The following is a 25,632-nucleotide window of genomic DNA, read 5'->3' on the forward strand; positions in this document are numbered from 1 at the left end:
GAGCCTCATCCCAAGGATTCCGGGATAGGAATAGGGGCTGGACACTGTCTAGGGATTCGATAGTCGTCTTTCCCCAGCATCTGTCCTTGAGATAAAGACTTTGGGGGTCCCCCTGTGCCAGGCCTCTGCCTAGCACAGAATGTCTGGTGCATGACCAACACAAAGTCTGGCAAGAGACCCTGGGGCACTTTTCCCCAAGGATTTCCCCACTACTTCCAGTCCCAGGGTTAGCCTAGCTACTTGGACCTACCCCAAATTCCTCCTCATATGATTGGGGGGGGGGGGGGGGGCACTGCCCTGCTGACAGCTGTTCCTCTAGGGTTTCTTCCCTCTCAATTCTTCTCCTGGAGTTTCCCCCCACCCTGGCATTCCTGCGAGGGTAACACGGGCGGCTCAGCCTGCTCCCATATCGCAGATAGAGCCAGGTACAGTTGGAAGCTTTTTGCTTCTGCAGGCTACACAATGTCAGCCTCGTGGCATTGCATCCACCCCCCCCCCCCTTTTTTTTTTTTTTTTTTACTGCCTACCACAGGCCTGCCAAAGCTGCTACGCTGCTTAAATTTGCTTCCCCCGATGTACCCCCAATTACTTACTCTTACTAGGAAGAACCACCAGGCTGTTGCCTCTTTCCAAAAGGCTGTATTTTGCTGCTGCTCCTCAGATGTTCCTACGGTTCTCCCTCGCTGCCTCCATTTTTTTTTTTTAAACTTTATCATGCCTGCCAAACCACAGCACCAAAACGGGGGGGGGGGGGGGGGGGAAACGACACAGGACTGCGAGGCAATTGGTTTCTCCTCCCTTTTTGGTGGGAGCTTTGCAAAAGCTGAAACAGTTCTGGGCTTACAACCCCACTGCTCCCAAGAGAGAATATGGTCCCATGCCTAGGTGCCTATACCGGGGGGAGGGGGGGGAAAAGTCCTGAGAGACTGCTTCACAGGGTGAAATTGCTCCAGGAGCATATAGATTACCCAAGCCTAGTTCTAGGTGCTTTTCCTTTTCTTAGTAGTCTACCATCACGCTTGTCTGCAGCTGTCTGAGATAGAGAGCTACTGGTGGGGCCTGCCTCTACGCTCCATTTTTATGACAAAGAATAGGTCATCAAGGGGGCATGCCCTCTGTTCTCATCAGCTGAGGAGTAGGGAATCCTCAAGCATAATGGACTGGTCTAGTAGACAAGGAAATGCTCTGTTGAAACCACTCAATAGTCAAAATCAGAAGACTAATGTGGTCAGAACAGCTGCTCCATGCCAACATCCTGCTAGGGTCAAAGGAAAAATTAGCAGCATGACAACAGAAGAAATCCTGCGATTAAACTTTTTTTAAAATATATAACCTGTAAAACAATGATCATGAGAAAGCATTTAAACAGTACCCATGGCAGCAGCTGCAACTGATATAAGAGCTCCCAGGAAGACAAGAACACCTGATAAACAATTACTCTGGTGTCAGAGCTCTCTACCAAAGACTATAGTTTCTAAAAATGGAATTTAAAAAAAAAAGTTTCAAACCTTAATATGTTTAGCTCTCTTTTACAATTACATTTGCGTGAATTTCCAATAAGCTTCAGCTGTCAATATTCTCTCTAGAGCTTGCAGTTAATTTGTTGACTCAAAACATTCCATTTTCTAATACCACAAAGGTTTACTTCCAATCAGTTATACAAATTTGAATTTATATAGTTTTTATTCAAACAATCATTCAATGAACTTTACAATTTAATAATGCAGCAAACATACATGCAGGCACTTTTGGGGTATATGGCCTGACAAATCATTTCTAGTATTTACTGAATAGCAACAATATAAAGTAACCACCGATGTTCACATTCATGGTAGATGGAATAGCCAAACTCATTTTTTTCAGACTTCTAGTTCACTAATCTCATTACTAAACTATACTTCCTTTCTATGGCTATGTTGAAGTGCTAACTAAAATATAAAATTGGCAGTATTTGATAAAGTTAGCCACCATGGGTCTAATGTACTTATTTTTATTTAGACACAAAATGGGGAAAATCCTTTAGTAAATCAGGCCCATGTGCACTTGGGAAATATTGCATAGAGCAAAGTAGGTACAGTTTTCTTTTAATAAAAATGAAATATGCCTAATCCACAGTTACGTAGTTACTACATAAAAATTCATGGTTCTCCGATTCAGACCTTACCTCCTTTACTCATCTTTATTATTGAGAGAAGTGATAATTATTAAAGGGTCATTTTCCTTTGGTGAAATCAGTTTCACAGATTGAGCTTACACATACTTACACACTTGGGATCCACAAACGGACTGTTTTATCTCTGGATGCTGATGCCACCAGATGACCAGAAGGGGAAAACTGGACCGACATGATTGCATCTTTATGTCCTACAAAGCGATAGGCTCTCATCTGAGGTTTCATGTTCCAGATCATCAGGCAGGAATCCATAGAGCCACTTGCTTAATGTCAAGAAAAAAAAAAATAAGCCAACAAGTTCATTTTAATAAGACTAAGGTATTTAAATAGAAACAGAATATGACAGAAGCTAAGGGCCACAATGCTGGTTTAGTCTGTCCATTTATTTTTTTCTATTAATATGGTTAAAGAAAAATTACAAATTCAGTAGGATTACTTCATTTGAAATTCTTTCCAGAGACAAAATAAGTGTTATGTTTTATATCTTTGGGGGGGGGGGGGGGGGGGGGGGGGGGGGGGGGCGAGTGCCCCTTTGAAGTGCTCCTTTGTTTATGACTCAGGAATAGTTACTCAAAATGCAATAGGCTATGCATCCTCTGTTTTTGGTATGACAGGATCAGGTTTGCTAGGTTTTTGGCAATTTAGAATACTGTACCTTGGTATTTAGATGGGCAGATGTGGGAAGGGTTTTTAAGGTTTATTTGGAATGGCTGTTCAGTTTTCTAGTTTTAGATTACAGGGTTGACCTATCCCACAGTCAGAGTGGGGGATAGGGCTATTCAGTACATTAGGAATTATTTTGTATTATTGTATTTATTTCATTTTTATCTTTAATGTAAACCACTTTGGGTTCATGTTTACAAAATAAGGCAGTATAAACAGTGTAAATGTAAAGTGAAGTTACTTACCTATAATTTTAGTTCTCTGGTGGACAGCAAGCTGCCAGTTCTCACACAAGCACTGACATCAGACAGAGCCCAGAAAGAAACATGACCTCAAATGCCCCACTGATTATGTGCAGGCCTAGCCATGCACCTGCATCACATGAAATGCTTTTCAGTCCATGATAAAGCTAAGACTTTGAGGAACCAAGTCCAATAGTAGGTGGGAGGGTTTTGTAAGGACTATTATCCTGTAGTGTTCTTCCGGTGTATTAGTGCGAGTGACGCAGTCCTTCAGTTTGCTGTGGGTCCCTGTACACACAAGTGCTTTCAAAAGGCTCTATCATATTTTAACTTCCGTCATTGAATGCTAGCGGTGCTGTGGCATTTTGGACAGATTTTAAGGAGGTTCAAGTATTGGCAACCACCGGTCAGTTCAATGAAAACACACAAGACTCAATTAAGGAGACTGCCTTTAAAGTCATATTGACCATCATAGCTCAGAAGCAGCTCGAAATAAGAGCGAAACTCGGCCTGAGTTGGGCTTTTTACCATGTTTTGTGCTAATAAAGAATCCTTGATGTTTTACCGATCTCTTCGTCTGGTCGCGACTTTGCAATATTGGATCGGCTTCTGGTTTGTTTCTTCAGACTATCATCCTGCTGATCATCAAAGCACCAACTTTACAGGTAAACGCCTTCACTTTTTCTGAGGACAAGCAGGATGGCAGTCCTAATGCTTGGGAACTCTCAGTCTACAAGCTGTATCAAACAAAAAAAAAGGGGGAAAACCAAACAATGACAAGAGACGATACTGTTCTGGGTGGTGACAGGACAACTCAACGTTTTTCTATTTTTCTTCTTCTTTTTTTTTTTTTTTTTTAATGGCAGTCTGAACCAAATTAAACCCAGGAAGGATGGAGTTGGGTTCTACACCCCAAAAACTCCATATGAACGGACTGTTCAACACTAAATATTGCATCATGAGTTTCTTTCGAAACAGCTAGATGCAAACATGTGAAGAAAAAAAAAATATTCACATTGCACCTTTGCTACTGACACCATTATGGCTCTAGCACTGTCAGCCCTGATATACACCAGCACACCCAGGCCTTACTGGGCATAATAAAAAAAGGGTGGAGTTCACTAACAGAGAGCAGTCAAACTCTTGTCTATAATAATTTAAGGTTTATTGGTATCAACAAAACAAAAAATTGATGGACTGAGGGCTTCAAATAAAAGGCTTCAGATGATTTGTAATTCTCACAGCAATGTCCATTCACCCGAATGGACTAAGGCACAACCATAGGCAAAGACTTAGGAAAATGCATAGAACCACTATATTACAAAAATGGAGCATAAAGGTAGAAAAGTCACTCGGAGTTCATGTACTCTGCATGCCCAAGTGACTGCCACAAAATTATTTCGTTCCAGATCAGGACTTCAGTTCACAGGAGACCAGAGGTTCGAAAAGAGCTTTTAATAACTGAATGAACACCAGGCCTAGATTTCCCAAAAGAGCATAAGGTTTGACAGGGGCCTGAATTAAAGCCAGCCCCTCATAAAAATGTACAACACAAAATAGTGTGGAGATGAATTTACCTTCTACATGGTAGTGAAAGCACAGATTCCACTCTGGTGAACATTAACTGCATCGGTTATCAAACCAACTCTGAGACATGTAGAAGGTACTCAAGCAGCTTTCATGTGAAAAAGGAGAAAAGAATTTAGGATTTTCCCTTGAACTACACAGCAAGAACTTTGGCATACCACACCATAGGATTTCCTAATGATTTTTTCTGGGTGTTAAAAGAATATATATCATCACCTGACAGATTTTTGGGTTGCAGGGCTACCCCTTTTGACATTTACAGGTAGATTTTAAAGGTGTTGCTCACGCAACAACAGCCTCAGACACGTCTATGTGGGCTATGCACGAGCAATGCGAATTTTAAGAAGCCAGGAAGTACGTGTCAAGAAAAAGGGTGGGGAAAGGGTGTTCGAGATGGGGCCAAGACGTACACACATAACCCCTGAATTTTGCAAAGCTGAACATGGCAACATGCACCATGTTACCTATGTAACTTTACTACTGGTCCTGATAAGGCATATGTCTGGAGAATTTGGGCCAGAGGGGATCCTGAACTCCCGTGGAGTGTGCGGGGGGGGGGGGGGGGGGGGGGGGGGGAAGAGAGAGCAAGACTCTTTTAAAGAGATAATCTGACAAGCTATATCTCCCCCACTGTAAGAGAAGCACTTTCAACTCAGGGTGGGTTGGGGGTGGTGTTACATTGGTCTGTCTAGGGCACCCCAGCCCCAAAACCCACCTTGAGTTGAAAGTGCCCCTCTTACAGTGGTAGATGAGAGAGAGAAACAATCTGACACTCTCTCTATCACTTATGAGTACGCACATATGCATGGTAGGGATATTTTAAATGATACACACGTACTTGCACATGCTATGTAAAACTGAGCGTATTTTGCTCGCGTGCCTAATACTCATGTTTATGGGCGCACACTTGCTCATTTTAAAATTTACCTGTTAGGCTGAGAGTGCCTGAACCCAATGCCGGGTTAGAGAATCTCCCAACCTAAGAGAATCCTGATGGACATCTCCCAAGGAGCAGGAATCAAAACATCTTGGACAGTAAGAAGCTATGAGGATCATGGTTCCCCAATTTTTTCCGAGTTTCCAAATTAGGCTCTTATGTTTAGATTGATACACAGTTCTTCCACTTTCAGGAACCCAGCTCTTACCCCAATGAGCTGGGTTGGGCCCCCTGGGCCTTTAAGAGAGAAGGATGCAATGTTTCTTTATACTGAGAGATTGCCAAGAGCGATCTGGAAGAGTACCAATTAAGTGTATGCTCCTCCACTCACTACACTGAAAGCCCGAGTGTCAGAGTACTCCGGGTCAAAGGTTTACTTAAATTTTAGCCTCCTCTTAATCAGAAGTTTATACAACATAGTCACTGGAATTTGGGCAACGTTCCCTAAATCCATGCAAAGCAACCTGTCAAGTCCTGATTGGGCTAGAGCTGTAGTTTTTGTCCCCTCTGGTCGCTGATACGAGAGTAAGACGCCTATTGCTGATAGGGTTGAGGGGAGCAACAAGAAGCATTTCCTTCAATTACTGCACCCCAGTCATGAGCCCCTCGTTGAGGGAACACGGTAGCCTCATCACTGTGCCATCATTTCTTCAACCCTAATACCAAAAGAGGTTTTCAGTACCAGGTAGTTAAAATGTCAGTAGTTTAACAAACCACATGAATTCTGCACTCCAGCACCCCATACTCCTAGTGACCTTAGAGAGTCATGATGTTTCAATGGAGCTGCTCTGATAAACTCTTGGTTTGTCTCACGTCTTGCATGTATTGACATTAGAAGGAATGACAGTAGGCTATGTAATAATTGGGCATAGCCCCTTAATAGAGCCACCTCCTCAGAGAGGCCAGGGAACCAATACCTTTGGACTCTTTGAAAGTAGATTTGACTACCTCAGACTGTTGTGGTAGCTGCTGCTTTTCAAATCCTGTTGTATGGACATAACAACCGTGTCCACCACATCATTAAACAGGATGGAGATATTTCTGATTTTCGCCCCATTTCGACAAAAGGTAATTGAAAAGGCTGTACTGAAATAGCTTCAGACTTATTGATAAACAATGCCTCCTTGATTACCAATTTGGTTTCCAGGCAAATCATAGCACTGAAACCTTGTTATTTACTGTGGAGATATTTTGCAGAGGATTAGATATCAGAATTTCATTTTTTAGTTTCATTCGATATTTCATCTGCTTTTGACAATCATTTGATCTTAATTCAATGTCTTTAAAAAAAAAAAAATCATAGGTCTCAATCCAAGTTCTTGTAAGGTTTGTCTGTCTCTTTTCTTTCAAATCGTTCCTAGAGTACAGTCATTAGCAACTCTTGCTCCTCAAAATTTCCTATTCTGTCTGGAATTCTACAAGGGTCTGCCTTCTCTGCGACATTATTTTACATCTATGTGTTTCCAATTGTCAGCTACTTGCCAACCTGGGAGTCCGATTCAAAAAACTGAATATTGTCAGCATAAATTTTGTAACTGTCTCCAAGCATTTCTAAAACCTCACTTAAGATCAAAAATTGCCTACATGCAATTTGTTTGGATGAGAAATTTTAGATTATCTCCGATTATCAAAAAAACTGAAATTCTATATATGGCTCGTATTCCATCAGCAGATATTCCTGACCATTTAGTTTTTGGTGACATTTATTTATTTGTTTTTATATACCGACATTCGATCGAGATATCACATTGGTTTACATATAACTAAAGGCAAATAAGACATGGGTAGCTTATTTTACAGGATAACAGAGAAATACGTGTAACAATTAGGGAAAGTAAGGTAGGGCTATTGGATTACATTATCAACTAGGTTTCTTGAGTACATAGATGTAAACATAGTAACAATTTAATTTTAAATTAAAAAAAGATAAATTATTTAACTACTAATTACTATAAGCTAACAGATCGAGGCAACAGTATGTTAACATTGAGACTGAAGAGCTTGGAGTGATATGAAAGTTTCATTTTAGATACCAATCTCTTTCATTGTACATCATTATGGATAAGCCAAGCTGCAATTTACAAATTGTCTGCTGTTTTGAAATGATTGATTTGGGGGGAAATGTTTAAAGTATTTTTTATTCTTATTCTTAATTATTAGGTGGTGTTCTATTGTCATCTGTTTTAAAATATACTTTTTATTAGTATGGTTTCATCACTTATGATTTATTTATATTTCTTGACCTTTTTATGAGGAATGGTGATAGTTCTGTTTTCAATTTATTGCACGGCTTAAGAGTCTGGCTTTTAGTGGCTTCCTCTCCAGTTTTTTTGTCTGCATTTATAAATTTATGGCCTGCATTTGTGACTGAAGTGAGGCAGTCTGCTAGCTGGGAAAATGTCTTATCTGTTGGTTTGAAGATTTTTCTGATTTTGGTAGAGCTGGGGATCCATGATTAAGGGGCTCCTTGGGTCTAAAAATGACAGCACTTAAGCCTGCTGGATATTGAAATGCCTGCAGCAAGTGGTGGAGATTTAATTGCTGTGTTGAGGACTCACCCTACTCTCCAGTCCTCATTACACTCAACTTGTTGCAATGTGGTCTCAACACAAAATAGTTTGCCTACCCCTGCCTTAGACTATACCAGACCACATGATCACTGCACTTATCACAAGCATTTGCTTAAAGCAGACAACTCTTCGAGACACGAGTGTGTTCCTTCTCAAAAGCAGCTTCTACACTGCTGAACTCTTTGTGATGCATAGAATGCCTGAAGTCATTCAAAGCACAACTTAAAACTGTTCTTTTTAAGTTGGCTTACACCCTTTAGTCTGATTTTTGTCTTGTTGTATCAGTTTTTATTTTCAGAAAATTGATCTGCATTATTTGAATTATGAATGTGCAATATATACATCACCTAATGACCTCAGCTTTAGGTGATTAATAAATCCTAATAAATCCTAATAAAATAAACCAAACTAAACTGGGATTGGCGCCAACTGATCATGTCACCCATGCATAATGGCTAAATCGTGCCTGCTTGTCACAGAATTTTTATTTATTTATTTATTAGCTTTGATTAGTAAAATAGTTCAAAATATGCAGAAATTTGGATCATGCAGCATGTATCTTTTGACCTAGGGATACTAGTTGAGCATTTACTAATAGGTACAGTAAGCAGCTATATTATGAATGTTACTGCATTACACTAACAAAATCAAGGGGAAGTAAAAGAAAGCAAAACAGCCAACACATAGGGTTCGCAGTCCACTAACCACAAAACCATTCCTCCAAGCCATCTCTGGTCACTTTCCTAATGGTCAAATTGGCAGAAACACTTTCACAGAGTGATCTGGTTCTTTCCTCTTTTCTGTGGCTGACATTCTTAGACTGCACACTAGGTGGCACATGGAATCCACATTAGTAAAGAGATATATTCACAGTATAATTTTCAAAACTATATCAGCATGTTTAAAACAAAAAAAAAAAAAAAAAGTTTTACCCTATCTTCATGTAAAAGTAAGAGCACGAGAGGAAAACCTTGTTGTGACGCTTGGTAATACACAGATTAATTCTGTAGATCCTACCAAGGTAACTATCGGATTTGTGGAGGGTCCTGGTAAAGCTAGACTTGAATTTAACTCAGGTTAACTCATCTCTCTCATCATTAGTAAATGTTAATAGAGTTTCGATTGTGGAACAGGGTAAAAAATTAAGTATAGTAAAAATTACACTTAATGAAGTAACTGAGAAAATTAGTAATACACAAAATTTAGGGAATGTATTGATTAGAGAACACTTCCATACATACTGAATTGGAAAATCTGGAAAATGTGTTAAAAGTTAAAAATTTAAGATTGGTTAATTTTCCTATTACAAGGCTATTATCTCCGACAGAGATGTTGGTTAAGTATTTAAAAGAAATTCTAATGTATGAGGATAAAGATATACTGGCTATCTCTAAGATATTCTATTTTTCATCCCGATATAATAAAAACAAGTTAAGTGAAGAAACTAGTTTAGGTATTACTACTTTTTTAGAAGAATCAATAGATATCATTAATAGTAGAGCTAATCTCTTTATATCCTTTATGGCAGAGAGAGATAAAGAGAATATGCTTGAGAAATTTTTCAGGAATAAAGATATACAATTTTGTGGTCAAAAGATTTATATGTTCCCTGATGTATCTAGAACTACACAAGTACGTAGAAGGCAATTTTTGACACTGAAAAGTAAGACTCTAGAAATTGGAGCAACTTTTTATTTGAAATATCCTTCGAGATGTTTTATAAATTTTAAGGGTAAGAAATTCAGTTTCAATGAGCCACTACAGCTAGAAAATTTCCTGAAAGATAAATCTAGTCTTGCGAGTAACCAAGAATCAATCATGGGTGAGGCTATAGAATTGAAAGAATGAAATTGTCCTTTCACATTAATGTTTATTATGGTTGAAATAATGTTTTTCAAGCAGACCTCCTCCATTATTAGTTCCTAATTTGGAAATCTGTGTAGTTTATGTTAAAAGTTATTAAGAAATTGTTATGTTTCCAATGAAAGGACTGCCTAATTTCGTGATGTAATATTTTATGTTAAATATTTGTTAAAACTTCAATAAAGATATAAATTATAAAAGTAAGAGCAAGTTTGCTTACCGTAAACGGTGTTTTCCATAGATAGCAGGATGAATTAGCCATGCTGTTCTGGGTGACATCACCAACAGCGCTCTAGCGGACAGTATAGACTTGAGTCAAAGTTTTGAATCTGCTGCGCCTGTGTAACGCTTCCCGCACGAAGCATGCAACAGTCTCTTCAGTTAGTAATAAAACGAGAAGGTAGTGACAGGTAGAAGAGGAAAACATGTCCAGGGAGGAGGGTGGGAACGCATGGCTAATTCATGCTGCTCTACAGAAAACACCATTTACAGTAAGCAAACTTGCTCTTTTCCGTCGCTAGCAGGCTGAATTAGCCATGATGTTCTGGGAGTCCCAAGCATAGGGGAATAAAATTTTCCCTTTGGTAAGTGGTCCACTGTCATGCAGTATTATGAAGAATGGAATGGCGCATTGGATTATTAATAATAAAATTGTTCCCTTTACTCCTTTGTGGACTTTTTTTTTTTTTTTTAAACTTAGTACAGTCGACAGTACTGTGTGACCAAGAGAACTGTCTGAAGAAGTCTGCTGGTCTAGGCAGTAATGTGAAGTAAAAGTTGGATTGAAGACCAGGTCGTAGCTCTACAGATGTCCTAGTGGCACATTACATAAATGTGCAATGGAGGAAGCCGTGGCATGCAGCGGATGAGCCAAAACTGAACTGGACAAGGGTTTCTGTGCTGAAGTGTGGCAGAACTGGCTGCAATTGGAAATGGCTACCTCTAGGGAGTTAGGGTTGAAAGAGGCAAATAATTGCGAGGAACGTCGATGAGACAGTTCTCTGTAATAAGCTAAAGCTCATTTACAGTCCAAAGAACGTTGCAGGGCTTCCCTTTTGTTGTTGCGTGGTTTTGGAAAAAAAGGTCAGCAATGAAATATCCCAATTGATGTGAAAGGCAGAGACAACTTTAGGGAGGAATTTGGGATGAGTCCCAAGTACTACTCTGTCATGATAAAACTGTAAGCAGGGAGAGAAGTGAACCAAAGCTTGAAGTTCACTCATTCTGCAGGCAGAGGTGATAACTTAAAAAAAAAACTTTCCAGGTGAGATACTTCAAATAAGCAGACTGCAGGTATTCGAACGGAGAACTCATAAGAGTTCTGAGAACTACGTTCAAGTCCCAGGGAACTGGAGGCTTAAGGATTGGAGGATGGAGATTAAAGAGACCCCTCATGAAACAAGAAGTCAAGGAGTGTGAAGCCACCAAGAAGTCCTTTTCCCTTTCATGGTAAGCTGCTATAGCACTTAGGTGGACTCTAACCGATGATGTTGCTAGGCCTGACGCCGAAAGGTGGAGTAAATAACAGAGGATCCCTTTGGGAGATGAAGAGAAGGGTTTACTGTCCCAAAGTGGCACGACTCAGCATATCTTTTCCATTTGAAAAAGTAGTTACGTCTAGCCGATGGTTTCCTTGCCGCTATGATAATTCTATGGTTATCTGCAGGAAGAGTTAGACTTTGTAGGATCTCGTGTTCAACATCCAGGCTGCAGATGGAGGGAGGAGTGTGCCGAAGTCCTTGACACTGTATGCACCTGAGCCTGCGTTCATGTGTCATGCGGAGGCTCCTTCAGAGCGTCATGTATCGAGGGCCGCGTGGATGGGTCTTGCTTTGAAGCTAATGCCAGTGCGTTGTGCTCTGAGGTGATAGCACGTTCCTTCTCCGGCGCATCTCGGCCCCGACCCTATGTTGGTGCTTCTAATCACTTATCGGGTCGTTCCCCTGAACTGGATTTTGGCCTTTTAGGTGCTTTAGCAACCTTGGCCTCTGGGGACAGAGGATGCTTCCTACCTCTGGGTTCTACCGAAGATGCCCTTCTGGTGACATTGAGAGGAGTGGTGTTCAGGCCCAGCAACAAGTGGACAGAGTGCATAGCCCTCTGTCTCCTCGCCCTAGGAGACATGTGGCCACAGTCCCTGTAGGCTGCCTGGTCGTGATCAGGACCTAGGCAGATGTAGCAACAGTTGTGATGGTTAGTGACTGACATTATCTGTCTGCACGGACAATACTTGAAGCCTGGGTTTTCTGCAGACATGTTAGCACTGAAAAGTGCTGTTTTGGGAAATCGCTACCACAAAGCACAGTAAGAAGAAAAGAAGAAAACTGAAGAGATGCAGAGCAACTACGAAATACATCTGTGCCCAAGCACGGAAAAGAAAAAAATGAAGAGACTGCTGCGCGCTTCGCATGGGAAGCACCGCGCAGGCGCAGCAGATTCAAAACTCTGATTCAAGACTAAACTATGTCCATATAGCTCCATTTGTGACGACACCCAGAATAGCATGGCTAATTCAACCTGCTTAGACAGAAAATGAAAAAAGCTCTAAAAATGTAAGTTAATATGAAAATCTGCACTAATGCGGCAAGGTCCTTTAAAAACCACTTTAAAAAACAGGCTTAGGATGGTAGGTGCTGAAAACTGGCAGGATTGTAACCAGGAGTGTGATGTCAGACTGATTCAAGTTGGAAGCTTTGTTTACTTGTTCTTTTCTATTTTGTTTTTGTACCACAGATTGAGCTACTGTGTGTTTTGATGAGAGATGCCTAGGGCTTAGGTATAGGCGGCATATAAATAGAAATAAATACACAAAACAGCCTTGCATGCAAAACTGGTGTTGTGCATTTGGACAAGGTATGCCAAGTAAAATGAAAAGGGTAAACTCTCTGGGGCAGACACCTAAAGCCAAACAGTATGTACTTCTGGCACAGAGCATCCTGACTTGGGCACAAAAGAGTGCAAACTGTTTGGCACAGACATAGAATAAACATTTGCTACCAGAGATGCGAGCTTACTCCACTTCAGGCCAGCAGTTAACCTCTAGTGTTAAGAAAACCAGAATTAAGTTACTGCTGAAAAATGTACTCTAAAACAATAGTGAAAACCAGCACTAACATCAACATGCCTCTTTTAGATCCACTCCAGAGAGCAAAGATATTTTTCGGGGTGGAGGTTGGGCGGAGTTAGCAATTACGCAAACACATAATTGCATGCATAATTTTGCTGTAAAAAGTACTCACTTTCGGGCCAATACAGTACAGTGCACTCCAACAGAGAGCACTGTTAACCCTCTATTGCACACACGTTTGATGTGCTAGCATTACCCCTTATTCAGTAAGGAGCCAAAAATGCGCATCCAACCCGCCAAACCTAATAGCGCCCGCAACATGCAAATGCATGTTGATGGCCCTATTAGGTATTCCCGCACGGTTCAGAAAACAAAAATGTGCAGCCAAGCCGCACATTTTGCTTTCAGAAATTAGCGCCTACCCAAAAGGTAGGCGCTAATTTCTTCGGGCACCGGGAAAGTGCACAGAAAAGCAGTAAAAATTGCTTTTCTGTGCACCCTCCGATTTAATATCATGGCGATATTAAGTCGGAGGTCCCGAAAGTTTCCAAAAGTAAAAAAAAAAAAAAATTTTGCAGTCGGCCCGTGGCTGTCGGGTCAAAAACCGGACGCTCAATTTTGCCGGCGTCCAGTTTCCAAGCCCGTGGCTGTCAGTGGGCTCGAGAACCGACGACAGCAAAATTGAGCATCTGCTGTCAAACCCGCTGACAGTCGCCGCTCCGGTCCAAAAGGAGGCACAAGGGATGCACTAGTGTCCCTAGCGCCTCCTTTTGCCTATTTTTACCGCCGGGCCTAATTTGAATAGTGAATCGTGCGCACAGGAGAGTGGGCATTCGCCCGCTCTCCCGCGGACTTTACTGTATCGGCCCAACAATTAGCAGGTACAGGTCTGTGTACATACCTTTTCTAGCTATTTTCAAAAAGGAACTTTTCCCCTTTGAAAATTAACAAAGTCTACAGGTAAAGTACCCACAGACTTTACATTTCTACAATTAGTTTGAAAGTTGCCCTCTCAGTTCTTGAGTGTAGACCAAACAATTACTTCTATTAAACATTTCTATAGTGCTACTTGACGTATGAAGGGCTGTACAAAAAACATTAAGAGATTGTAAACTCTACTGAGCAGGGACTATCTAATCAAGACAAACATACAGGGCAAAAAATACTTTGGGAATTTCATTTAAGAAAATGGTTAAAATGAGGCTGTGAGACAATCAGATTAAAAAATAAAAACAGCCTCAAAAAAAAAAAAAAAAAAAGGATTTTAAAGATGGAATTTAAATAAGGCAAGAGAAGGAGCATGACACCAGCTCCTGAAGTCTTTTCCAAGCATATGATGCAACCAGGTGGAAAACAGAGTTGGGAATTAACAGTAGAGAAGAAGGGCTCTATACTCACACCCTAGAGCATATATATTGACTAATGGTGTGAATTCAGCTCCTTTTCCAGTGCTACGAGGCAGTAGAAAGGGATGCCCCTTATCCCCATTACTGTTCAATGTAGCCATCAAGGTATTATCAGTGAGGATAAGATCATCTGTGGATATTAAAGGATTTAAGGTGGAAGTCAGGATCTTCATATTTCTCTATACGCAGATGAGGTGCTTTGTTTTGAATCTACCAAAAAAAAAAAAAAACAGGTCCAAGAGCGTTACAGACCCTTGCCACCTATAGTAAGGTTTCTGGTTATAAGATTTAACTATACAAAATCAGAGGTATTTCCCATTGGCCTATGACAGTAGGTGGGATCCCTTCATGTTTTCCAAATTTTAAGTTAGCTAGAGAGGGGATTAAATATCTTGGGATATGGGTGGCCAAGAAGTCTGTGGACCTATATAAAACACAATATTGCGATAGTGGTCAATCATTTACAGAAAGATTTGTGGGAATGGGATGACAAATTCCTACCATGGTCAGGCAGAATAAATGTATTGAAGATGAATGTACTTCCCAGATTAAGATATTTGTTTCAGCATGTTCTGTGTTACTTGCCAGATGGGTTCTTTGCATCATTGCAGGGGACATTAGGGAAATTTATATAGCAGAATAAAAAAAAGCACACATTAAGTTCAGGACACTGTGGAGACCAAAAGAGGGTGTGTGTGTGTATGTGTGTGTGGAGGGGGTGGGGGGTTGTCTCTTCCCTACTTGCAGGGTTACTACGGGGCCGTGGGGCTGACTGGTTTCATAGGAACCTGGAGATGCCCTGGTACCTGTTGGAAGTAGGGCTGGCAGGAGGACAGGATTTGCCGATATTACTGCAGCCTGCTTATTCGTGCTGGTAGCATAATAAGCAGAGTGAGTCCACACACATTGCACATCAAGAATATTTTGAAAACTGTGAATAGATCCTTGGGTTTTCCTCTCACAGCAGCTGTCAGGAATTATGCCTATTAGGAGAAATCTGAAATTACTGTGCACTACACTACATAGTGTCGGCTGCTACATGGTGGAATCAGGGCTTAGCATTCTTAGGTCAACTATGGGAGGAAGAAGATGCTCAAATGAGATCCTTCCTGGATCTTAAGGAAGATTATAGGGGTTCTAAGGGAGTCGGAGCCTTTCTATCAAAGATTGAGGGTAGAGCTGGGAGACTTATGAGAGAAGGGGGGATGAGAAAGACAGGTACTTAACCCAGTACAGCAAGTTATTGCCCGAGAGAATATGCCAAGGAGGGAAATCAAAATGTTTTATAAGGCCGTGCTGGAGTGTCAGATAGCAAGTGATCCCTCACTTAGTTTAGAAGTGCTGTGGAACAAGGATCACCATTTAGAATTGAATGCGACTCAATAGAAGGAGGTATGGAAAAAGGCTCACACAATCTCCTTGTGTAGAAAGAGTAGAACTAATGGTGAAGCTTATTCACAGGACATATAGATTTCTGGTATATTATTTCAAATTCTCAGTGGGGCATCTAATTTGTGTTGGAGAGGGTGGGGCAAGTGGGTGCATACTTACATGTATGGTAGGCATGTCCCTTAGTGGAGAACTTCTGGAAACAGGTGGGACAAGAGATGAAGGCCATTTTGGGAGGAGAGGTCAGATAGAACTTTCCCTCTGCTTGTTGGGTAGGTGGCATCATCATAATTTAAGTCAAGAAAAGCTTCAACTTAATGGCCACCTGATTCATGCTGGTGGTCATTAAAGTTGCTCCTACATTAGCATGCTGTTGCCTTCAGATCCACGAGATAGCCTTGGTCGAAAAGCTTATATACATGCTTTGTAGACAATCTTTTTGTATGATAAAATGTGGGCACCCTTCTGGGTGTCTCAGAATTGACAGAAAAGGGCCATAATTGGGGGGGGGGGGGGGGGTGGGGGGGGGGGGGGGGGGGGGGGATTGCCTTGAGTGCATCCCAATGGATGCACAAGGGGACTTGAATTTTGGATGGAAACGCTATTCACTAATGGGTGGGGGGGGGGGGGGGGGGGAAGGAGAGCAAGGCTTTTATATTTGTAAGTAAATTCATGAGTTGTAAAGAAACATCACATATGGAGTTACTATTTTCTTATATATTTGGCATTGTATTTGCTGTGAATGCTAAAGTTTAAGGTTTTTATAAAATAAAAAAGTTTCAAAAAATAAAAAAAAAGTTCATGGTGCCATAGCTCCAAGTTTCTATTGAGCTGAAAGCTATAGGCACAAAAATAAAAAAAAATAAAAAAAAGATACAGACATGTGCACCAATAAAAACCCCATTTGTATTAAAAATAATTATCTGTGTGTGACTGCTCTGTGATTTCAATTTTATTAGTTGAAATTATTCTCTTTATATGCCCAGTTTCTGTACAATGAAATGAGATATAAATCTCAGAACATGCTCTTTGTGGAGTTGACTTCACTGTGATAATCACAATCGAATGACAAAATTAATTATGCTTCTGCATGCATTTTCTAGTGCTTTTCAACATGAAGCCTAATGAAAATTGTAGGGATGTGCAGAGCAAAGGTTTATGTCCATATGTCCAAAGGGGGTCCCATTTGCGGTCAATATGGACATAAAAAAAATTAAATGAGTTGGGTATATGTCCATATGTGCAAAAAAAAATTTAAACCCCCTCACCCTCCTTAATCCCCCCCCCCAGACTTACCACAACTCCCTGGTGATCGAGCGAGGAGTGAGGACGCCATTTCTGCAATCCTTGGCGAGAAGCATGTGACGTCGGCGCCACGTCGAGTGACGCGGCGTCACGTGATTCCCGGCGAGTTCGCGCCGGAAGGCTCGTTCGGCCCAAAAGGAACTTTTGGCCAGCTTGGGGGGGGCCTCCCCCCCAAGCTGGCCAAAAGTTCCTTTTGGGCCGAACGAGCCTTCCGGCGCGAACTCGCCGGGAATCACGTGACGCCGCGTCACTCGACGTGGCGCCGACGTCACATGCTTCTCGCCAAGGATTGCAGAAATGGCGTCCTCACTCCTCGCTCGATCACCAGGGAGTTGTGGTAAGTCTGGGGGGGGGGGGATTAAGGAGGGTGAGGGGGTTTAAATTTTTATTTTGGCTCAACAATCGCGATTTCCAACATATCCAACATAGCTATGTTGGATATGTGGGAAATCCGATCGTTTGTCACATCACTTTTTTAAGTTAAAAAAAAAAATATGCGTAGCGTTTTACATATGCGGTCAATACGAATGCACACCCCTAGAAAATTGCTTGTCATTGACCAAAGTTATTTTCAAGAGGGTAGATTAAGATCCATGCTCCGCTTCCCCTCCCCCTCCCCCCAAGCTTGGACCCAATCGGTGACTGTCAAATTGGTTTCCAAACCACAAGAAAAGATCTCTTACCTAACTGCTTCATATTGGCATTAAAATCCACACTAGTAACTGTATCTCTGTGGCCTTTAAAATGTCTTTCCAATGAAGGATCCTCCTGAAAATACCAAAATATGAACAGTTTAAACAACTTATAAAACCACACATTTCTATATGAGCAAGCAGAATTAGTTCCACAACTAGTCGTTTACAGATAAAAGCCTCAATTCTGCCAAATTACCAAGAAACAGCCAAATCTCAGGCTTTTTGTTGTTGTTGTTGCAAAACAGATTCAGCTTAATTCAAAGCACTGTCCTGTAGAGATTTACTCCTGAGCATTTTTATATACATCCAAATTTAGCAGAATCAATGTAAATGTGATTGCTATTGTAATCACCCAACTCCTCCGTCTCAAAAAAAAAAAAAAAAATGATTATAGAAACAGTTCTGGTCAGAGAGGAGCAGTGTAAGCAAATTTGCTTGCCATAAATGGAGTTTGTTGTAGATAGCTGAAAAGAATTAACCCTTACACGTGGGTGACGTTATCCAGCGGCACTGGACTTCTCTTTCCCAGATTGGCCATATTTGGAAGTAAGAAAATGGACTTTATGAACCCTTGGACAGACCCTGTGTGAGCTCCCCATCCTCTGGAGGATGCATCCATAATCAGCATTTCTTGATGAAGGAGCTCCTCTTCGAATGTCCCCCCCCCCGGAGAACTGGAAAGTGCAACTCTCTTCATGTCGTCTGTGACCCGTACCACAGTCAAGAGTGGTAGAGTTAGCTGATCCCATTGAATATGTAGTCCCCACTGAAGGTAACAGATGCGGAGGTAGGTCAGCAAGCCCACATGGATAACTGCCACCATATTCCCCAAGACCAGCAAGAGTGTGCTGGTTGTTGAGTATGGAGAGGACATTCGTTTGTGAATGAGTGATCTGAAGATGTTCTTTCATTCTGAAGGTAGTATGAATGTTCTCGTTTGTGGAGAGTCTGTCCAAGCTCCAATGAACTTAAACCTCTGAGTGGGGAATAGATACAATTTCTCAAATTGGACTAGAAAGCCCAGATCTACCACCAAGTATCTACTTGATGTTCCCACGGTTAGGCTGGCCAGATTGAATATAACCAGAGAGAGCGTTCTCAGTGGCGGGACCCATTCTTTGGAACTCGATCCCAAATACACTAAGATTAATCACTGATCACAATGAATTCAAGAAGGTTTTGAAAACCTACCTATTTAAAATGGCCTTTGCAGGAATTGAGGAAACGAATATCTTTCCACAAAGATCTTCATAATACTAGTGGATGTATATTATACATACATAGAGCTTAATAGCTTGTTTTTGCTAACCTTGTGATAACACTGGTCTCTGGTTTCTTAACTTTTTCTGACTTTTCTTGTTTTAGTTATAAATTTTAGTATAAGTTATGTTAAAGAATTAGGGATTATAATTATACATTGTATTTTTTTCCATCTTTTTACTTTATTTTTATCTATTGATTTTGTTATGTAGGTTTTTTTTGGGTTTTTTTTTGTTTAATTATCTTCTTTAGTTTTTTTTATATTTTGAAGTTGTGAACCGTCTTGGTCAGACTTTGTCTGTGAAAGTCGGTATATAAAATGTTTTAAATAAATAAATAAATAAATGCATTGGAGAAGAAAAATTATGTCCTGCAGGGAACTGAGTATTTCCTCCCAAAAATCTTGCCATGACTAGCCAGTCACTTAGGTACAAGAAAACTTGTATTCCATGAAATAGAGATGTGCCGTTACCATCATGAGTCATTTCATGAAGATTCTTGGAGCTATCGATAGACCAAAAGGGAGTACCTTGTATTAGTAGCAGGAAAAATCCCCTTTGAAACAAAAATGTAGGGCCAATGGGAAGCATGAGGACTCCCCAAAACATTCAACCATTAACAATACCATTTGTACATAGTATTTAATTAATTTAATTTGTATTTTGTCTAACCAGTTATTCTTTCCTATCTCTTCCTTCTTCTCCAAGTTCTGTACCCTTGTTAATTGTAACTGTTTCCTTCGATCACCACAGTTTTAGTTTGATGTATTTAATGCACCCCGTTTCATGTAAACCAGCAAGATATGTCCTCATGATTGCCGGTATATAAAAACCTTAAATAAATAAATAAATAAATAAATATACATCCTTTAAGGTCCAGGGCACACATCAATTCGTCCTTTTGTATGTAAAGGATAATGTTAGGGGATTAATTTTGAATTTTTTTTCAGAACAGAGGTTTGTTCAAATGTCTTAAGTTCAGAATGGGCCTCAATTCTCCTGACTTCTTGGAGATGTGGAAATATCAGGAGTAGAAGCCCTGGCCATTTTGGGACACAGGGATCGGCTCTATCATTCACTGTTGAAGTGACTGGATTTCTAGGCAGAGCCGAGGCATGCGAAACGTTTCTGGATTGTAAATGGCACAATGCAGGAGGGATGGTAGACAGGAGAAATGAAAATGCTATCTAAACTGCATAATCTTGAAAACCTAGAGGTCCTTGGTGATGTGATGTCACATTTCTAAGGTGGTCTGAATTCTCCCCTCCACTGGAATGGAGGTAAGGATTGCTCTCAGGAATCAAAAACTGGGCCCTGGTTTGGGTTGGGCCTGTTGTGTGGATTTTGGCTTGACGATGTTCCCACTCTCAGGGTATGGCCAGAAGTGCTATTGACACTGTACAGGAAGCAGCAGCAGGCAGTACTGTTAAAAACAGCGATAAGGCCATCTGTGCTAGAATGGATGCTTTTATGGGAAGAAGGAACATCTCCAAGTAGAGGGCTGCTCAGAAGAAACTGAAATATTGTCCCGCTACATTCCGATCTTTATTTGAGCAACTGTTTACCTGAGCTTTTCACCAAATAGGTTTGCCAAATTCTCATGGATATCTTCAAGTATGCTGCTCACTCTCAGTCACATCATATGTTGAACCCTTATGGAGGCTGAGAAAGTATGTGAAACTGAGTCAAACACTCATACTCAGACCAAAGGTGGTGACTGATGCCCTCTGTATCTAAAAGCAATTGGAGATAATAGCTACCACCTTATGTATACTGTAGAAGAAATTTACGCTTCTGGATACAGTCGAAGAGATAATACACCATATAGAACGCATGGATAGTGATGAGAGTAGCAAGCATGTAGCTTTGAAAGACTTTCTTGCCAAAGTTGTCAAGCAGTCTATGATCCTTCACTGGTGACAAAGATGAGTGGATTCTTGTCTTTTTCGATTTTATCATAGCAGATTCAACTACTAAATGACTGGTGTGGCAACTAAATGCCAAATCCCAGGGATGTCTGAACTCTACATCAGGTCAAACTACCTAACTGTAGGAATGCCCAAAATAGGTGTTTCCCACATTCTCATTTGCAATACATTGAGGGTGTTATGGACTGGAAAAGCCATTGGCTCCGATGAGGTGTGCAGAATTAGAAGACCAAGTAAATCTGAGTGGGGTCTTTTTCTTTACGGATGCCATCTTTTCCCACAGACCTTCCAGTGGCAAAGGGTGTTTGGGATGATGCAGAAGTGGGTCAGAAGAGTCTGTCCATGTAGAGTCTTTATCTGAACCTACTGGCATGGGCTCACTTATCCAGGACGCCAATGAGGAAGAAGGAGAACAAAGAGGTTCTTCTGGTGGCCCCTGAGGGGGGGATGTGCCCTCGTCCATTGCCTCCAACGAACTGGATTCCGCTGCTAGTGTGCGCAATGATGGAGAATCCCAAATTGCTTGTTCTGATGATGTGTTCAGGCCAAGAGGGGAGATTTGGATTCCAGTCCAAGGAATCAAACTACAGTAATGGTGGAGAGTATGAGGCTGGAAAGTTCTTTCTATCTCCTTGGTCAGGGAAGAAACTATACACCAAACCTGTTATCTGGTCAAATGACTGATGTGTTTGATGACCTGGCATGGGTGGTATAACACCCTCTTTGGAGAGTAGGATAGGTTCCTGCATCTGAACAAGTTTGTTGGAGGCAAGTGGAATTATGGAACACACCAGATCCAGTGTTTACAAATGCAGATCCTCTTCAAGTAACCTACATAGCGTGAGGACTGTTATTAGAGGGGGCAGAGGTAACCCTACTTCTTCCACTGTAGATCTTGGATGGGCTGCATATAGGTATGGTAGTAGAGCAGCTTGATGAGCTAGGCCTTTAACTTAATGCATCAACATCTTCAATAAAGAGGAACGTCTGGACGCTTTAGAAAGAAACTGCTTTGACAGCATTGATTGATCTTTGAGGAAGTCTGCGCAGAGCAAGAATGTGTCAATGGAAGCGTCAACTGCATCGGAATTGCACTATGTGCACTATGCATCATTGTGTCATGCATCAGAGCACTGGATTCACCATGTGGGCAGTTCATGGATGCCTCAGAGAGCATCAAAGCATGGGCTGCTCGCTTCGCAGGCTTCCATGTGCAGACTGCACAGGCTGAATGCGCATCAGTCATCCCAAACCAGCGTAGCAGGATGCTTTGACGCACCTTGTCCCAACAATGGTTGCGTTGATGGTGCCAATACCACAGCATTGCGTTTTGAGTACATCTGCTTCTTCAATGTAGGCTCCAATGGCTCAGAGTGTTGCCACTTCTTTGATGAAAGCTTGAGCCAACAGGGAAGTCTTTGAGAAACCCTGTTCAACTCTTTCCCTGACAAGTCAGATGATACTTCATTACAGGAAGAGAACCTGCTGCAACTCAAAAGAGATTTATGCAGCTCCTTGATGCGAATCACCCTGGAACAGTAGGAGCACAGGGACATCCTTCCACAAGAATAGCAATTTTTTGGGTCATGCTCCAGCCTGAGTCATCAGTAGGGATATCACCTTTCCTCAGATTCAGTTTTTCAATCTACTCACTATCCCCTTCTTCTAGCCCAACATTTTTTTTTTGTAGCACTGAAATATGCTGTTGTGGGTGTTGCAGGGGAAGTGAGGCAACTATTAATGATGAAAAATAATTAATTTAAGAAGTTTTAAGAAAAATAATTTGTAATTTGTGCTCAGACAAAAAAAATGACCGAGGAGGCTGATGAGACAATTCCTGCACAGACTTCGTGGAGCTCAAACCTCTACCAGCTAGGAGAGCGAGTCCATTGGTGCCGCCGGATGACCATCATTGACATAATGGCTAATTCAGCTTGCTTACTGACAGAAAATCTCATGTGTTTTAGACATTTTATATACCATCATTCCATGTGTAGATCACAACAGTTTACAAATTGACATTCATAATTATAAAACACAGCCAACAAACAAGTTAGTTATAGAGGAGGTATTCACAGTCAGGCACTGATATCAAGAGAAATGTACTAGTACATTTTTAACATATTAACATATTTAACATATATTAAAATTGATATATGTACTAGTACATTTTAAAACTGATCTAGTACATGAGGCAAAGAGTAAGGATAATTACAAACAAAATAGTTTTCATGTCATAGTCCGTGAGTTGTTTTGAGAATCTTCCATTCTCTCGTTTGATTTGTTCTTCAAGATTCTATTTTATTTTGTCCTTATTTTTGTGGTTCTGTGTATTCTGATGTTTTAAAGTTAAATTATATATGCGTTTTTGAATAGCCATGTTTTTAGTTTGCGTTTAAATCTTTTTCTTTCTGGTAGAATGCATAACACCTCGGGCAAGGAATTCCAGAGTTTTGGACCTGCTATTGAAAACACTCGATCTCTAATTTGCGTCAGATGTGTGCACCGTATTGTGAGAATAGACAATAGTCCTTTATTTTGAGATCTTAGTGTTTGAGGGTTGTAAGGTTGTAGTGTCACTCCTAATAAGCCGGTGTTATTGAAGTGAATGTTGTTGAAAATTGTAAATACTTTATAGTAGATTCTGGATTGTACTGGTACCCAATGTAGTGTTATCAGCACGGAATCATATTTCCTAGATCTTAATAGTCTTGCTGCAGCATTTTGTAGTAGTTGTAGTGGTTTTAAGTGACTTGCTGGAAGACCTAGTAGTAAGGAGTTACAGTAGTCAAGTTTTGAGAAGATTAAAGTTTGCAATACAATACAGAAGTCTGCAAAAGTTAATAGTTTCAGGCGATATAGTATACATAGCTTGGTGTAACCTATCTTAATTTACTGATGTGCATTTTCATTGTGAGGTTCTCATTGAGCTGTACACCTAAACCTTGTACTTGATTGGAGGGATTAATTTGAAAAGTTACCCAGGTCTAGGGCAGATTTAACTGTTGAGTTTCTATTTAGCCAAATGATTTCAGTCTTTTTAGGGTTTGATGTCAGTTTAAGTTGCGATAGTTCGTGTTGTATTGCTTTCATATAGGTAGATAAATATAAGCTGTTTTCAAATGATCTGGAGAGTGGGATGTAAAAGTAAGTCATCAGCATATAAGAAGAAAGTTATTCCTAGATTTGTCAATAATTTACACAGTAGGAGCATGTAAATATTGAATAATGTTGCTGAGAGGGCTGAGCCTTGCGAAACCCCTGTATCGCATTGGAAAGTGTCAGATATATGGTTGCCCAGTTTGACAAAATGTTCTGTTCGATAGAAATGAAGTAAACTGACAACTATGCCGTCATTCCCTATGTATCTCATCTGATGGCATATGTTATGGTCCACAGTGTCAAAGGTGGCTGTTAGGACAAATTAGCATAAGGCAATAAGATTCACCTGCGTCAAGTAATCGTGAAACAGAGTCTGTTAATGAAAGGAGTGATGTTTCCTAAATCCAAATTGATTTGGGTAGAGAATATTTTGATCTTTCAGGTGATTTACAAGTTGGCATAACACTGCTTTCTCGAGAACGTTTGCTAGAAACTGCAAGTTGGATATTGGACGATAGTTGACCCAATCAGTTCTACCACTCTCTTTTTTTTTAAGAATCTGCTTTATCACCACTTGTTTTAATTCATGTGGTATAATTCCTTCTGATAGTGAATGGTTAGTTAAGGTTGTAAATGTCTGAGTGATAACATGGTGTACTTGTTACAGAGTAGCAGAGTCACGTAAGTAGCAGGTTTAATTTTAGCAATGATTTGATTGATTTCCAGTTTCGATACTCTGTCGAATGTGGACTACTTCACTATGTATTGATTCTTCAGGTGTTTTTGTTGGAGAACTGATCTTGAATTGTTTTTTCAACTTATTAAACTTTGTCAATGAGTGTGGTGGCATATTCATTGCAGGAGGCCTTTGTGAAGTTATAGTTAAAATAAGAGAAGGTTACAACAAACATAGGGCTCTAAGGAGATTAAAACCATGCTAACAACAGCCAGCTTCCAATCGGTGCTACAAGCATTAATCTTTGCAAGCACTGACTATTGTAATGCCCTACGCATGGGTTTACCATACACAACAATTAGACCACTCCAGATACTGCAAAACACAGCGGCAAGAATTCTGACTGGAAAAAGTAGAAGGGACCATATCACTGACACCCTAATTGAACTACACTGGCTACCCATTGAACAGAGAATACAATATAAATCACTATGTACCATACATAAATTAATCCATGTCGAAAAAAACAGAATGGCTAAAACACTGCACTGAAAGTACACGTACCCAACAGGAACCTAAGATCCGCAAACAAGGCATTACTAACTATTCCCTCCGTTAAAACAGCAAGACTAACTCAAGTAAGGGATAGAGCCCTATCATTAGCAGGGCCTACATTATGGAACACCATGCCATCAGATTGCAAAAAGACATCAAACTATTCAAAAAGAACCTAAAAACATGGCTATTTAAACAAGCATACCACAAAGAGA

At 40.6% G+C, this 25,632-nt stretch overlaps 1 protein-coding gene across 3 annotated transcripts in view; it reads right to left on the reverse strand.

The window, feature by feature from the left end:
* Nucleotides 1–25,632, reverse strand: part of POC1A (POC1 centriolar protein A) — a 163,425-nt gene that overhangs the window by 122,398 nt on the left and 15,395 nt on the right. The window contains exons 2-3 of one of the 3 annotated variants that reach the window (XM_029599471.1): nt 17,886–17,970; nt 2,265–2,432 (exon numbers count right to left, since the gene is read on the reverse strand). In XM_029599471.1, coding sequence (XP_029455331.1) covers nt 2,265–2,425 — 161 coding nt within the window. In that variant the 5' untranslated portion in view covers nt 2,426–2,432; nt 17,886–17,970. Of the gene's footprint in view, nt 1–2,264; nt 2,437–17,885; nt 17,971–25,632 lie in introns of all 3 variants that reach the window. The other 2 variants (XM_029599469.1, XM_029599472.1) reach the window with 2 other exon arrangements.

This window comes from Rhinatrema bivittatum, chromosome 4, assembly GCF_901001135.1.
Source record: "Rhinatrema bivittatum chromosome 4, aRhiBiv1.1, whole genome shotgun sequence".
NCBI lineage: Eukaryota > Metazoa > Chordata > Amphibia > Gymnophiona > Rhinatrematidae > Rhinatrema > Rhinatrema bivittatum.